At 45.1% G+C, this 16,508-nt stretch overlaps 1 protein-coding gene across 3 annotated transcripts in view; it reads right to left on the reverse strand.

Moving 5' to 3' along the window:
* The window catches only part of HERC2 (HECT and RLD domain containing E3 ubiquitin protein ligase 2), a 296,865-nt gene that overhangs the window by 151,169 nt on the left and 129,188 nt on the right, over window positions 1-16,508 (reverse strand). For all 3 annotated transcript variants that reach the window (XM_069757837.1, XM_069757836.1, XM_069757835.1), the window contains exons 31-39: window positions 15,758-15,894; window positions 15,265-15,438; window positions 13,464-13,600; window positions 13,233-13,384; window positions 12,960-13,151; window positions 12,281-12,468; window positions 11,840-12,032; window positions 11,556-11,738; window positions 3,279-3,463 (exon numbers count right to left, since the gene is read on the reverse strand). In XM_069757837.1, coding sequence (XP_069613938.1) covers window positions 3,279-3,463; window positions 11,556-11,738; window positions 11,840-12,032; window positions 12,281-12,468; window positions 12,960-13,151; window positions 13,233-13,384; window positions 13,464-13,600; window positions 15,265-15,438; window positions 15,758-15,894 — 1,541 coding nt within the window. The remainder of the gene's footprint in view (window positions 1-3,278; window positions 3,464-11,555; window positions 11,739-11,839; window positions 12,033-12,280; window positions 12,469-12,959; window positions 13,152-13,232; window positions 13,385-13,463; window positions 13,601-15,264; window positions 15,439-15,757; window positions 15,895-16,508) is intronic.

Consider the following 16,508-nt stretch of genomic DNA (forward strand, 5'->3'; position numbering starts at 1 on the left):
AAAATGGAAATAAATACATTTTTTTAATTTTTCCCTAACTAAGGGGGTGATGAAGGGGGGTTTGATGTACTTTTATAGCGGGTTATTTAGCGGATTTTTATGATTGGCAGCCGTCACACACTGAAAGACGCTTTTTATTGCAAAAAATATTTTTTGCATTACCACATTTTGAGAGCTATAATTTTTTCATATTTTGGTTCACAGAGTCATGTGAGGTCTTGTTTTTTGCGGGACGAGTTGACGTTTTTATTGGTAACATTTTCGGGCACGTTACATTTTTTGATCGCTTTTTATTCCAGATTTTTGCGAGGCAGAATGACCAAAAACCAGCTATTCATGAATTTCTTTTGGGGGAGGCGTTTATACCGTTCCGCGTTTGGTAAAATTGATAAAGCAGTTTTATTCTTCGGGTCAGTACGATTACAGAGACACCTCATTTATGTCATTTTTTCGCGCTTTTATACGATAAAAACTATTTTATAGAAAAAATAATTATTTTTGCATCGCTTTATTCTCAGGACTACAAGTTTTTTTTTTTTTTTGCTGATGATGCTGTATGGTGGCTCGTTTTTTGCGGGACAAGATGACGCTTTCAGCGGTATCATGGTTATTTATATCTGTCTTTTTGATCGCGTGTTATTCCACTTTTTGTTTGGCGGTATGATAATAAAGCGTTGTTTTTTGCCTCGTTTTTTTTTTTTTTTTTTTTCTTACGGTGTTTACTGAAGGGGTTAACTAGTGGGACAGTTTTATAGGTCGGGTCGTTACGGACGCGGCGATACTAAATATGTGTACTTTTATTGTTTTGTTCTTTTTAATTTAGATAAAGAAATGTATTTAGGGGAATAATATTTTTTTTTTTTTTCATTATTTAGGAATATTTTTTTTTATTTATTTTTTTTTTTTTTTTACACATTTTGAAATTTTTTTTTTTACTTTTTTACATTGTCCCAGGGGGGGACATCACAGATCAGTGATCTGACAGTTTGCACAGCACTCTGTCAGATCACTGATCTGACATGCAGCACTGCAGCCTTCACAGTGCCTGCTCTGAGCAGGCTCTGTGAAGCCACCTCCCTCCCTGCAGGACCCGGATCCGCGGCCATCTTGGATCCGGGGCTGGAGGAAGCAGGGAGGGAGGTGAGACCCTCGCAGCAACGCGATCACATCGCGTTGCTGCGGGGGGCTCAGGGAAGCCCGCAGGGAGCCCCCTCCCTGCGGGAAGCTTCCCTATACCGCCGGCACATCGCGATCATCTTTGATCGCGGTGTGCCAGAGGTTAATGTGCCGAGGGCGGTCCGTGACTGCTCCTGGCACATAGTGCCGGATGTCAGCTGCGATAAACAGCTGACACCCGGCCGCGATCGGCGGCGCTCCCCCCGTGAGCGCCGCCGATCGCGCTGGACGTACTATCCCGTCCATGGTCATGGGGGCCCACCCCACCTCGACGGGATAGTACGTCCCATGTCAGAAAGGGGTTAAGAACCGTTTTTGCCCTTGATCTTAGCGGAAAAAAAGAGCGAAGCAGGCACCTCGGCCTGGGAGATCCACAGGTGTGATAATGCTATCTACAATGCCGTGCCCACCGTTGAAGAATAAAATTAAATGAATGAAGAAAAAGTAAATTCCAAAGAGTTTGCCAAGCATTACGTTGTTATTTTGACCCGTAGATCAAATGTGCCCCATTATAACCGCTTTTCATACTAAAAACAGTACTTGTGCCCATTATTATTTGATTTCTCTGGCTCCGCTGCCTCAGATTACCAATTTTACATGTTATTTTGGCATTTTTAGTCATTTAGAAAACACCACAATGTAAAATAGGTGTTTTAGGAATTCCAATTTTTTATCCCCATTGACTTCAATGAGGATCGGAAATCGGAATTCCCGATCGCCGATTTTCAATTGTGATCGGACCGATCCGATTTTTAGGGTGATCGATCAACCCTAGTTACGACTTCTGCATTTATCACCCACTCCTGATTCTGGCTTACAAATACTGAGGTAAAATACTGACCAAATACTCAGAGTGAATGTGGCTCGATGGTTTTAGCTGGCTGCCATGTCCAAATCTTAATTTCATGTAAGAGGTTTGCCTCTCAGGGAGCTGTACAGCAGGAAGCCTAAGACTACACAAGTGTACAGTAGTCACATCGATGGCTTTCTATGCCCCCAACTAAAGTCAATAGTGTGGGAGGCAGAAGGAACACAAGTTAGCAGAAAGAAATACAGATTTTTAATTTAATGTAGCCATTTTAGGGCTCTTTACATGAGGAGTTTCTGAACTGCAGAAAATGAATTGAGGCCAGATGACTTAAAAGCTGCACAATTTTGGGGTACATACTGCAGCCCTTTGTAAAAAACAAAAAACTAAGTATGTCCTACACAATGGAACTTTGGCTATATACCATTTTGTATAAGCTTTCAAAGTAGTAAATACAAAAAATGTCTTTATGAAATGCCTTCTATTACAAAAAATTAGTATATAAAACGGTTACAAGCAGAAGAGGCAGCACAGGAGAAGGAGACAATGTGAATTCCATCCAAGCATGAGCTACAAGGTATGGAGGAATCGAATTGCCAATTGGTAGCAGATAACAAGTATGCCAATAAATGGAATGGTGATCCCTTTGTTATTATTCTCCATTTCATTTTCCGTTATAAATCGGCATCCTTGAGATACGTTGTTAATAATTGGCAATGTGATCCTGCCATACCTATAGGACTGCTGGTGTTCTACCATGTAGAGAATATTTGGATGTAATTACCTTTGTTTCCTCCTTTTGTGTTTCTTCTGCTTTTAACCATTTTTATATATTATTTGTAATATTACATATTAATAAAGCAATTTTTGTATTTACTCATTTTGTATTTTGCCCTTATATAGCCAACCTTCACTATCTATGCATATTTTTGGTGCTATACTACTTATGGATAACAATTGCTTTGGAGCCTTGAATGTGACTGTTACAGTTGTGCTTATTAACTTCAAGTAAGGAAACACCTAAAGCATAAAGTAGAGTAGCTCCGCAAAAATATTACATAGAAGCACTTTTCTGAATAACAGTCTTAGAATTTTTTCACATGGATTGTCCAATGCATACATTTGTGACAGAGGCTTGTACAAATGGTCCTAAGAGCTGAGCCAGTGCCATCAGTGTGTGCCTGCTGTGCTGTACTGCCAACACTACTATAACACCAGGGACCAGAGAGGAATTAGATCCCAGCTGTTCAATACTTTAGATACCAGGGTCTTGGGGGGGAAGGTAACAAGATACCTGACGCTGTAATGAAGCTGCAGTAAAAGACTCTGGACCTTCGACAATTTTCATTAGTAGCGCGATCCACTGTGACATGCTCAAGGTACTACACATCTGTGGCATGAGGGCAATGCTACGAATAAATCCAAGCGTGCACCAGCTCTTATGCTGCTCCTTATACACCACTCTATGAGATGAAGAAGCTGAAAAGACAGAGAATTAATACAAATTCTTAAAAAGAAACATTTCCTTAAGGGTTAGTTGGCTGACAAATTGAAATTATGAGGATATGCTTCTTGGATTTTAAATGCCTAAAAACAGCGATTTTTGTGTACTCACTGTAAAATACTTTTCTCCGAGCCAGTCATTGGGGGACACAAGACCATGGGTGTTATGCTGCTGCCACTAGAGGACAAAGGAGCAAATACGCCAAAAAGTGAACTCCTCCGTAGTATACACCCTCTGCTGGCTCTCTCATTAACCAGTTCGGTGCCAAAGCAGTAGGAGCTCACAAACAGAATTGCAATATGTCAAAAACAACAATGACTACAAGCCAACGGGCTAACAGGGCGGGTGCTGTGTCCCCCAATGATTGGCTCAGAGAAAAGGATTTTACAGTGAGTACACAAAAATCCCGGTTTCTCCTTCGCCTCATTGGAGGACACAGGAACATGGGACGTCCTAAAGCAGTCCCTGGGTGGGAAAACATCACAACAGGTGAAACCTCGTGCACCCAATGCTTAAAGGATTAAGAGATTAAATGAAGCCTATAGATGCGAAACTGTCGATTAAAGAATCTGTATGCCGAGGGCCACATTGGAAGAGGCTTGAGCATGAATGTTGTAATGTTCAGTGAACATGTGAAGACTGGACCAAGTCGCAGCCATACACACTTGCTGTGCCAATGCCGGGTTCCAAAAGGCCCAGGAGGCCCCCACTGAAAGAGTGGAGTATACCTTAATATCCGCGGGACTAGACTGACCTTTGACACGATAAGCTTCTTGAATCGCTGAACGAAGCCATCTGGCTATCATGGCCTTAGAGGCAGGCAAACTCTGTGTCCATCCGGAAGCACAAAAAGGGCATCAACTTTGCAAAACGCTGTTCTGGAAATGTATTTTCTGAGAGCCCTCACCAAGTTCAAAGTGTGAAGAGCTTTCTCAATACGATGGACTGGGGCCAAACATAATGAGGGCAGAACTATGTAGGCAAGGACGGGGGACGTCCTGAGCACCACCTTTTCCTGGTGGAAAATCAAAAATAGAGGTTTGCACAACAAAGCTGCCAGTTCCGAGACCCGTCTGATGGATGTTATTGCCACAAGAAAGGCAACCTTCCATGAAAGGAGAGAGAAACATCCTGTATTGGCTCGACGGGGGTCTCTTGTAAAGCACTGAGGACCAAGTTAAGGTCCCAAGGTTCTAAAGGCATCTTGTATGGAGGGACAAGATGCGAAACTCCCTGCATGAAGGTCTTAACCTATGGCTTGAAAGCTATCCGTCGTTGAAAAAGGACAGATAGAGCTGAGATTTGACCCTTGAGAGAGGCCAGTGCTAGGCCTGAATCCAAACCCGCTTGGAGAAACTCCAGAATGGAGGGGATTAAAACACCAAGCCTTGTAGATTGTGAGCCCTCGCGGGCAGGGCCCTCTCTCCTCGTGTACCAGTTGTGACTTGTATTGTTTAAGATTATTGTACTTGTTTTTATTATGTATACCCCTCATATGTAAAGCACCATGGAATAAATGGCGCTATAATAAATAACAACGGGGAACGACCCTTACCTTTGCACCATGAGAAAAACGTTTTCCATATGCGATGGTAAATACGCATGGAAACCGGCTTCATAGCGTTGATCATGGTACATGCCACTTCACGCAAGATTCCGGCCTGGGCTAGGATCCAGTATTCAATGGCCAAGCCGTTAAACTCAGCACTCCCGAGTTCTGGTGGCAAATGGGTCCCTGGGAGAGTAGGTCCGGACGATCCGGTAACCATCAAGGAATGTCTACGACTAGATGCACCAGCTCCGCATACCAAGCTCGGCGTGGCCAGTCTGGAGCGACAAGGATCACCAGAATGGCTTCCGCTTTGATTTTCCGGATGACCCTTTGGATCAGCGGAAGTGGCGGAAAGATGTAAGGGAGGCGAAAATGGCTCCATGGAAGGACTAGAGCATCCGAGCCGAAGGCTAATGAATCACGGGATTGGGCTACAAATACCTTGACGTTCAGCCGGGATGTCCACATCTGGAGTGCCCCAAAGCTGGCAAATCCCATGAAAGACTTCCGGGTGAAGAGACTACTGTCCTGAAGCTATGCCCTGGCGGCTGAGAAAGTCCGCCGCCCAATTCTCTACACCCGGAATATGAACTGTGGAGATGAGCGATTGATTTGTCTCGGCCCATTGTAGAATGTGCAAAACTTCGATCATTGCTCTTCTGCTGAGCGTGCCTCCCTGGCGATTGATGTACACCACCGCCGTGGCGTTGTCTGATTGGACCCGGACGGGACGTCCAGCCAAGAGGTGATAGAATTGATCTAGAGCTAGCCTTATCACTCGGATCTCGAGGATATTGATAGGAACGTTGGCTTCCTGAGTAGACCAACGTCTGAGCCGTGTGGTGACGAAAAATCGCACCCCATCCGAGGAGGCTGGTGTTGGTGGTCACTACCACCTAATGGACAGGGAGAAAAAACCTTCCCTGATCCAAAGACGACGTTGCAGTCCACCACCTGAGAGATATCGCCTAATTCTGGGTGCCAGGCGAAAGTGACGAACTACAGAGGCTGGATTCTTGTCCTAGGCTGAGATCAAAGCCTGTTGCAGGGGACGGAAGTGAAATTGGGCAAACGGTACCACCTCGATGGATGCCACCATTTTCCCAAGGGAGGGAGTGAGAGCAGCCCAGAGATACCAATTGGGCTCCCTGGATCAAAGAGGAAATCTTTTCCATAGGAAGAATTACCAACCCTAGGGAAGTGTCCAAGATCATCCCCAAAAAGGGGACTCGCCAGACATGGAACTGAGGGCCGCCATGACTTTTGTGAACACTCTGGGGGCAGTGGAAAGCCCGATGGGCAGAGCAGTGAATTGAAAGTAAAGAAATCTTTGATGACTTTCGAAGACTGGAATGTGAAGATATGCGTCTTTGATGTCGATCGAAGCAAGGTATTCCCCTTTCTCAGGGCCGGACTGGGACTAAAATGCAGCCCTGGCATTTGAAGTTACACAGGCCCACTTGTCACATGGAGACTGTATAATATCTTTGTACACTTGTAGGCAGGGCCAGATTTAGGCAAAGTGGAGCCCTACGCCTAGGCAAAGTTTAAAATGGGGCCCCAAATGCTACCATGCTAACATATTGCACATCACACAAAAGCATTTCGGTTGTATTTACAAGCGCTGAGTTCAGGCCGCTAAATGAGTTTGATCAACAAGACTGAAGTTGTTCAACACTTGTTTCCCGGCCTCTTTCCACAAGCTGAGGAATAATAATGGGACAGAACGATCACTAACAGATCACCATACAGTATCATGTTATCAGCAGCACATCTATAGTTTACGCTGGCGATGCGCTGCTGAGAACAATGATTTTTGTTCCAGCAAAAACAATCTAAATATGCAGCATTTTACTTGTTTAGTAAAATACACCTCATAGGCCTCCATATATTATAATGTGCACCACAGTCCTCCATATAGTATAATACACTCCCTATAGTCCTCCATATATTAAAATACACTGCTCAGTCCTCCATATAGCATAATACACTCCTCATAGTCCTCCATATAGCATAATACACTCCTCATAGTGCTCCATATAGTATAATGCACCGCCATAGTCATCCATGTAGTACAATTCGCTTCCCATAGTATAATGCACCCCATAGTTCTTCATATAGTATAACGTATTCCCCATAATCCTCAATACAGTATAATGCAGCCCACATATAGTATAATTCAGCCACCACCCTACAGAATAATGCAGCCACCCCAGAGTATAATGCAGCCACCCCATAGAATATAATACAGCCCACCTCCCCATAATATATAATGTAGCCCCCATAGAATATAATGCAGCCCCCCATAGTATAGAATAACACAGCCTCCCCCATAGAATATAATATACCCCCTATAGTATATAGCACAACCCGCATAGCAGATAACACAGCCCACGTAGCAGTATACAGCACAGCCCACGTAGTATACAGCACAGTCCACATAGTAGTATACAGCACTACCCACATAGTAGTATACAGCACTACCCACATAGTAGTATACAGCACTACCCACATAGTAGTATACAGCACTACCCACATAGTAGTATACAGCAGAGCCCACAGAGTAGTATACAGCAGAGCCCACAGTAGTATATAGCACAGCCCATAGTATACAGCACAGCCCACATAGTAGTATACAACACTGCCCACATAGTAGTATACAGCAGAGCCCACATAGTAGTATACAGCAGAGCCCACATAGTAGTATACAGCAGAGCCCAAACAGTAGTAAACAGCACTGCCCACATAGTAGTATATAGCACAGCCCACATAGTATACAGCAGAGCCCACACAGTAGTATATAGAATAGCCCATAGTAGTATACAGCACAGCCCACCTAGTAGTATACAACACTGCCCACATAGTAGTATACAGCAGAGCCCACATAGTAGTGTATAGCACAGCTCACATAGTAGTATACAGCACAGCCCACACAGTAGTATACAGCACAGCCCACACAGTAGTATACAGCAGAGCCCACACAGTAGTATATAGCACAGCCCACATAGTAGTATACAGCAGAGCCCACACAGTAGTATATAGCACAGCCCACATAGTATACAGCAGAGCCCACACAGTAGTATATAGCACAGCCCACATAGTAGTATACAGCAGAGCCCACACAGTAGTATATATCACTGCCCACATAATAGTATACAGCAGAGCCCACATCTCTCCTCCCCCCTAGAATGGCCCCACAGTCCAGTAAAAAAAAAAAAAACCTCCTCACCTCCCCTCGTACCTGCGGTGCTCCCTGCTCCTGTCTCAGCAGCTGCCGCTGCTCTGCCTGGGACACTGCGTGCGCGCGCCCCCGCATTGTCAGAGGCAGAGCAGGGAATGATGGGAGAGGGGGTGTTAGGTGACGCTCTCTCCTCCATCATTGCATTCAACTGTACCGGCATCAGACGCCGGTATAGATGAATGCGGCAGTGGCAGCGCTGGGGGGGGGGGGGGAGGGTTAGTCAGCGCGCAGCGGCCCACTACTGGCACCGGCCCTTCTGGCATTTGCAAGAACTGCCCGATGGCCAGTCCGGACCTGCCCTTTCTCCAGAGAAGCAATGACAGAGCGGAGGGATTCCATCCTGAAGTGGCGCACTTAGAGGAATTTGTTCAACAACTTCAGGTCTAGGATGGGACGCATGGTTCCCTCTTTCTTTGGGACCACGAACAGGATCGAGTAGAAGCCCTTGAAGCTTTCCGTGGGAGGAACGGGAACGATGACTGCACTGTTGCGGAGGGTTTGTGAGGCCCGGTAAAAGGAACCTGCTTGTGCTTTGGACTTTGGAAGAAGAGATAGGAAGAAACGCGTTGGAGGGGGTGACGTGAATTCGATCCTGTATCCGGAAGACACGAGATCTCTGACACACAGGTCGTGAACGACCGTTAACCAGACTTGGCGAAACAAAAACAGACGGCCGCCTACCCTTCCCGTGTCAGAAGTCATTGAGAACAGAATTTTGGGGAAGGGGCACTTTTGGGTCTGGATCGGGGAGATCTGTTACTCCAGGAGTTAGAAGGTCTGAAGAAAGGTTGTGAACCCCTGCCCCTACGGGGAAGGGGGGCGAATGGGGGGTGTCACGAGCTAGCGGGAACGGCTGTGGATGACCAGCCTGTGGTACTGCGAAAGGGTTGGAAGCGAGCCTGGGATTGGTTCCGAAAGGGGCGACTAGGTCTACGGTGAATTTGCTTTTTCCACAGGTAGCATCTGAGATAATCTGATCGAGCTTATCTCCGAACAAACGCCCGTACTGATTTGTCAGGGAAGTCAAAGATTTCTTTGAAGGGGAGTCTGAACGCCATTCCCGGAGCCACAATGCATTCCTGATGGTCACGGCGTTGGCGGCAGCAAGTGCAGCACACTTAGCCACATCTAGGGAGGCATGAACTACGTAATCCCCAGCCCGAGTGATCTCGTAGGCGAGATTGGACACCTTGGGCAGCAGGCTATTGTCTTTAGTATGGCCTCAGCCCAGGCTACCTTAGCTCTAGCTACCCAAGTGGTGGCGAATGAAGGAAAAAGAGTTGCTCCGGTGGCCTCGAAGACCGACCTGGCCAGATTGTCAATCTGACGCTCATTGGGATTCTTAATGGAAGAACCGTCCGCCAGAGACAGAAGAGTTTTTGAAGCGAGTCTCGATATAGGTGGATCTACTGCAGGGGACTCAGTCCACTCCTGTCGTAGAGCAGATGTGAAAGGGTACCGTGCTTCTAGCAGCTTTAAGCCCATGAAACGCTTATCTGGGTAACTTCTATGCCTCTTAACAAAGCCCGTAAACTCGGGGTGGTTGGCATAAACCCTGTGAGGCCATTTTGTTCTTTTAAAGGACACTGGGTGATCCTGATTAGTCTTCGTTTATTTCCAGAGCGTGATTAACCACCTCGATGAGGGAATCAATAGACTCCTGGAACTCAGGGGAATCCGGGTCTGGGGCCACATCGGACTCGTATTCTGAGTCTTGCTCACTGTAAGACCCTGGTGAAGGGGAACGAGACACAGAGCTAGCGGATGAAGAGGCATCGGAGGTCCTAGGGGATGCGGCACGGGTATCTTTCCTGGAGAAATGTGTACCCCCCGTCGCCATCCGGCCCCTGTCTGAAGAAAACTCTTGTGCAGCTGAGGGACACTCTACAGGGGGTAGGGAGATGCCCTGGCTTGAGGTGGAATCACGAAAGGATTCTAGGGCCCTTGCGAGAGAAGCCATGGACTGTGTCAAAGAAGCAGCTCACTCAGGGGGGCTGGCACCGCTGTGTTCAACAGTAGCGGGGGGTTCCTGAGAGCCTGCACAGTCCGTATAGAGAGGTTTAGGATGTTTCCGCGGTAGGGAAACATTGCATGAGGTACATGAGGCATAGATCACCGTGTGCTTCTTATCCACCTTCTTATTAGCCTTTGACTGAGACATTTTGCTAACTACCCTAGGGAGCTGCAGATGGCTGCGGAGAGGCTGCAGGGATGTGCCTGGAGCGTATGGGTTAAGCAGAGTGAGCCTGCAGCGGAAGGGTAAAAATATGTGTCTGCCGTGGAGGGGGTTAAGCAGCATGCACTAGCTTACCCAGGTCCTGCGTCCGTGCGCCCCAGAGAAGTCGTCCTGCTGCAGTGTCAGATATGCAATTGGCGACACCCACTCTTCGTTTGCTTCCATCCATCCAGGAACAAGGCCCCGAAAATGAAGTCGGCGCTTCTCACGAGTAACGAGAAGCGCCAGAGAGTAGGGGGAGCAAGGATAGGGGAGGGCCACAGCTGCATAATGCTGCATTTCAGAAAAAAAGCCAGCCGGCGAGAGCTAGTAAGAGGGGGCGAGTCGGCCGGGTGGGCGGGACTGGGCCTACCACAGCCAGAAGCCGGGGCCTAAATTAGAGGCCGCGGCGATGGAAGCCGGCTGCGGCAGCGGGAACAACTGCAGCCATGGCGCAGGTGACTGCCGCGGCTAGCGGAAAAGAGGAGCGACGACCGTGGATTTGGTGACAGCGAAGGCTCCGCGCAGTGAGAGTAGGGAGTGCTGCGTGCCATCCATCCTCAACCCCCCATCCCATTGATAGGGAGGTGGAGAGGGCTCCTTAGGTTCCTGGCACCATACGTTTTCGGATACCGGTGGTGCCGTGGGCCAACAAATGCCGCAGTGGAGCTTCATCCGCATGGGTAATAGGCTGCAGGCCTGGCTCCAGAAGGGGGTACGTGAGGTCGACACGTCATGTTCCCGTCCGCTGTCGGTGGGGGGGGGGGGGGAGAGCGGACCCATTAAAAGAATCCATCGCCCCGATGAGAGCCCAGGCTGACGTTGCAGGAAGGGGTACAGGGAGGCGACACTCCGTGTTCCCGCCTGTTTATGTTTTTGGTAGATCAGGACCTTGAAAGGCCAAGTCGCAAGTCCAATCTGTGGAAAAAAACGTGTCCTCCTAGTGGCAGCAGCATAACACCCATAGTCCTGTGTCCCCCAATGAGGCGAAGGAGAAATAAGATTTATTTTATTTATTTATTTTTTTTTAACAGTTCTGAAGTTGTAGGCCATACCCACCCGTTTTATCCATAGTGCCACTTTCTACCAGCATACGTAGCAAGCCACAAAGGGTTCTGGTTGCTTCTGGTTGCATAATCTCTGCATTGACAGCGGCTGAGAGGCAAAGATTTTGGAGAAGGTTTACAGTGCTCATCAGCATCATGGAGGTAGGGTGTAAGTTCCTGTCCACCTGTTCTCCTTCTAAAAGATAAGCAAAGCCCAAGGAAACACTGATTAGATGAAAATATCAAAAATATTAAGACATATTACAGGGAAGAAAAGTAAAAAAAAAAAAAGTTCACCAGAATCATCTTCTGTATCAGAGTCCTCTGCCATGGGTTGAGAAGCTGGAGGGGGTTCTGTCAGTTTCAGGTCATATTTTCCTTCTTTTCCCATTCTGTAGGAATTTGTACTGCCTGTGTCCCACTGTACTCTGATCCAGCCATCCTCTCCTAGCTCTCCGATGACACGACCAAGTCCTGGAGGAGGGCCATCCTAGAACAAGTAGGCATATGTTTATACATTTTAAGATTTTTTCCAGAAATTAATGTTAACTAGAATAGTGTGTGGACATATCCAATATGGGAATTTATGCTGCAGACTTTCTGGGAAGCATCTTCAGAATTTTTCCTAAAAGCTCATCCACAAAGCAGGTATTGTGATACAATGTGGATTACCAATCCGGAAAATCTGCTGCTTAGTGGTTCTATGGTTAGACAACTGTGAGAAATACTGAAAAATACCTGGTCTCCCCACTTCCAGTCTACTCCCCTCATCACTCTAGTCCCAAACTTCATCATAGCAGCAAGTTCTGGTCCAGAAGCCGGAATCTGAACTGGTGCCGTTTCCTTTCTGGACTCCTCCAAAACAGTGGCGGAGGCACCTAGTAAGCTTGTACTAGAATCTTCTTCACAGTTGTCACAACTAGGACCTGGATAAAATTTAAAGAAAAAAATAAATAAATGTGAGTAATTCTTTACAGAGGACCTGCTCGTCAACAATTCTGCAGGTCCTCCAAACTCTTAAGATCTTGTGCAGATGGGACATATTTGCAGCAAAATGGCCATTCAGAATTTCCAGATGGCGAATTCGCTGTGTGTTATAGTATCAATGTAGTGGGTAACATTTTATGACGTTTGGAAACCTCAATTTATGCTGCGGAGGAAGACCATGAACACCACAGCGATATCGGCACTGAATTTGCCACCAAATTTGTTGCAGAAATTCTTCATCAAATACGTCCCAAGTGATCATACCACGATTAAAAATAATGTAAAATATCAATGTGTACGAAACTTTTTGAATACCCTTCTTTTCCTCCCAGTTCTATATAGTACAGATTATTTTTCTACATTACAAAATTATATAATATAAATAATATTCTGCTACAAAAATATATATATATAAAATCTGCATTCATACCAATTAGCCGGAGCATGGTTTGAGTCAAAGCCAGCATGCCAGAATTGACTATCAAGTTAAGGCTGTTTGCGCCATGCTGACGTGTCAGCATATTAAGCATAACCATCAGGAATCGGGCTTGTGGAATGGTCCCCAGGCTCGGTCCAGCGGGATTCTCATTGGTGATGGTCTGAAGAGGAACAGGTTGGATACCTACAATGGCATGAACAATTAGCTTCCAGCCAGAACCATATAAACATAACGCAGAACTTACTAGAACACACATATACTTACCCATATCTTTAAATCTACTAGTAGCATCAAGTAATATATTTCGTATATTCTGCATGGCCCAGGCATACAGCTTTCCATACGTCACCTCGAGCAGCATACGATTAAAGGGTGGAATGAGGTCAACATCCTTCAAACAGTCTGTGAGCGGTTCACTGTAATAGAAAAAGGAAAAATATCAAATCATGCACAATAACTGCGGCCAGTCAGAAAAAATTACCATTAAAAACATACCTTAAACTGGTTCCTTCAGGGACAAGTCGCTGCCAGCCGCAAAACATTGCATATTGAACAGACGGAAGCAAGAAGCTTTTTGCAGCCAATTTTAGCATGGTGTCAATACCTTCTAGGCGAACCTCTGCTCTTTCCAGCTGCAAAAAATGAGGAATATTAGGTTTAAGGCCATTCAATATCATCAATAGGGTATGTCCACAAGGCACAATTCTGCTGTAAACCAGCAGAGGAAAAGCATCTCAAAAATCTGCAACATACACACAGCAACTAAAAATTGAAATTGCAACATCAAGAAGGAAAAGCTGTGGAAATATGGAAATCACAAATTGATAGACATCTTAATGATATGCAAATGTTGAAGAACGTAAACAAAATTTTCAAAACATTTCAATTTATTCAGCATTGAGTAGGAGCGCCACGTGCAGAAATACACACACTTACACACCTTGGCTGCTATCAATGAGGATATTAATGGTTGTCTGAAGAACGTTCTGCCATAAGGAATATTCTTGGGCACATAAATCATCAAGTTCCATTGCTGGCAACTCCCTTTGCAAGAGCTGAACAATGTCATCCCAAATATGCTTGATGGGACATAAGTCCAGAAATGCTGCAGGCCATAATTGTGTGTTCAGGTCCTACTGGCTGTACACCGTAGCATGAGCAACATGCAGCCTGGCGTTGTCATTTTGGAGGAAAAAAAGGCTCCTGGGACACTTTGGAGAAAAGGGCATACTATTGGTCTCATGATCCAATCTCAAATCAATGTAACGCAAATCTGCAAGTTTACTTGAAATGAACACTAGAGGGGTAGCTACAAATTGCCACCTCACACCATAATCCCTTGAGTAGGAGCGATGTGACAATGCTTCATGAAGACCTCTTCATGACATTGTCCCTGTGGTCTCCAGAGTAATCTCTTGCTATCATTTTATTCAAGACAAAAGCGGACTCATCCCTGAAGAGAAAAGACCTCCGTTGCAGTCTTGCTCTGCACCGTTATAGCCTTTAAGAGTGGTGGCATGAAGTCAATGAAGCATCTGTAGCTGAGAATATGACTCTTAGCCCAATATCAAGCAAACACCTTCTGATGATTTGTGTATACACTGTGGGACGTCTAATTTCACTTGCAGACAGAATGGATCAATCATGGATCCAGTGGTATGACCATTTCTCCAAGATGTACCAGGAGCTACTCCAACAACAATGCGAGGCTGCTTGTTGCTTGAGTGAGCCCAAATATGCTTCCATGGCCTCCAGCATCTCCGGACTTGTCTCCTATCAAACACATCTGGGACGTCATTGGTTGCCAACTGCAAAATGAACAGCCATCAGTAGATCATGGTTATTTGCATGCCCAAGTGAATTCAGCATGGCAGAACATTCATCAGACAACCATTAATAACCTCATTAGTAGCATGGTGCTCATACTCGGTACTGATTCAATTGAGAGGTTTTTAAAATTTTGTTTTTATTGGTCATAATTTATATATCATTAACAAGTCTAACGATCCTGTAATTCCCATAATTATGGAGCGTACATTGCCAGAAAATGGTTATTAAGTAGTGGCAAAGCATGTAGATGAGAGTTTGTAAAGTCTGTACACTGGTGCTGTAACTCCCCGTGGACCTCTGCTGCTTATCTGACTATTGTGGATGTTCCTTTACAATATCAATGAGCTATGCTCAACACATCTTTCTTCACATCTAGAGCCATTTTTCATCGGTAAACAAGTTGTGTTTAAAATAAAGTATAGAACACAAGAAATCTGTACAGATTGGAGTCAGGGACATAACGCACCTGTTTTAGAAGACATTTCCTCATTTTTTCTACATCAACAGGTTCCTCCTTCAATGCAAACTCCATGACCGTGCTCAGCAAGGCAGACTGTGGGTATGCACCTTGGACGCTGTGCTTGAGCCACTTGTATTTATGGACTCTTGTAACAGAGCTCAAAATTGGCTGCCATTCATCCTATTTACAAAAAAAAAGAAAATACACAAAAAATAGGTAACCAAATCTTATTTAACGCTGAAAACAACTGACTAATTCTGCTCTGGTGCTACAGGACTGTTGCAAGAAAAAAAAAATACTAATCCTAAGATGAGAATTTGGCCCCATTCATAAAAAGGAGCTCAAGTTTATGCATATTAAAAATATTAAAAATACACCCTTATGACAATGTGAAGTCTTACTTATTTCAAGAATATAGTTTAAGATATGTACCTGCACAAACAAAATTGAACACAAGTACTGAGAAGTCGCAGACAAGAAGCACATGCTGCATACACACCTTAGGCGACTTTAATGATGGAGGCTTCTTATCCACAGACAAAGGGCTAGATGGCACAACAAATGACTCTTCTTGTTCCCCTTCTTCATTACCAATTTTTGCATCATCTACATCAGCAGACTCAGATTTTTTGGGTACTAGGGAAGACACGATTTATGAATAGGAGTACGCACAGAGATCTTTCTGAGAATTTGCCTCCAGAGCATATTTTAAATGATGGGGGAGCTACCAGTGTGAGCCAGGTAACGACTGAGTCTGCTTTCCTAAATCTATGTCTCACACTGGTAACACATTCTTTCATTTAAAATGATCTATGTCCGGCCAATAGATCTTAGCCTATTTACATATTAAGAAAAATAGGGATTTCTCTGGAATAAGACACTGGATTGTAGATATCAAGGCATCATTTTATTCAACTTTCTATGTCCCACATGACTACATAAACAGCTTAGGGAGGCCGATCCCACTGACAGACTCCCTTCAACTCTGGATTTTAGTATCTAAGCCAGCCCTCTTCTGTGCAACTACTGATACAGACACCAAAGGGGTCTTAGCTACTGAAATGAGGTAATGAACCATGACACATCACTGATGTAAAAACTCTTCCATATCTAGCAAAAACTGGAAGTGGAGCTGCCAGGACAGAAATTGGTAGCTGATGATCAGGGAGTCTTTGTAAATATAAGTATATTACCAAGTTCTATATATTGAAATTACAAATCACAGAGATAAGCCTTTCATGAAGTGAACA

This window comes from Ranitomeya imitator, chromosome 3, assembly GCF_032444005.1.
Source record: "Ranitomeya imitator isolate aRanImi1 chromosome 3, aRanImi1.pri, whole genome shotgun sequence".
NCBI lineage: Eukaryota > Metazoa > Chordata > Amphibia > Anura > Dendrobatidae > Ranitomeya > Ranitomeya imitator.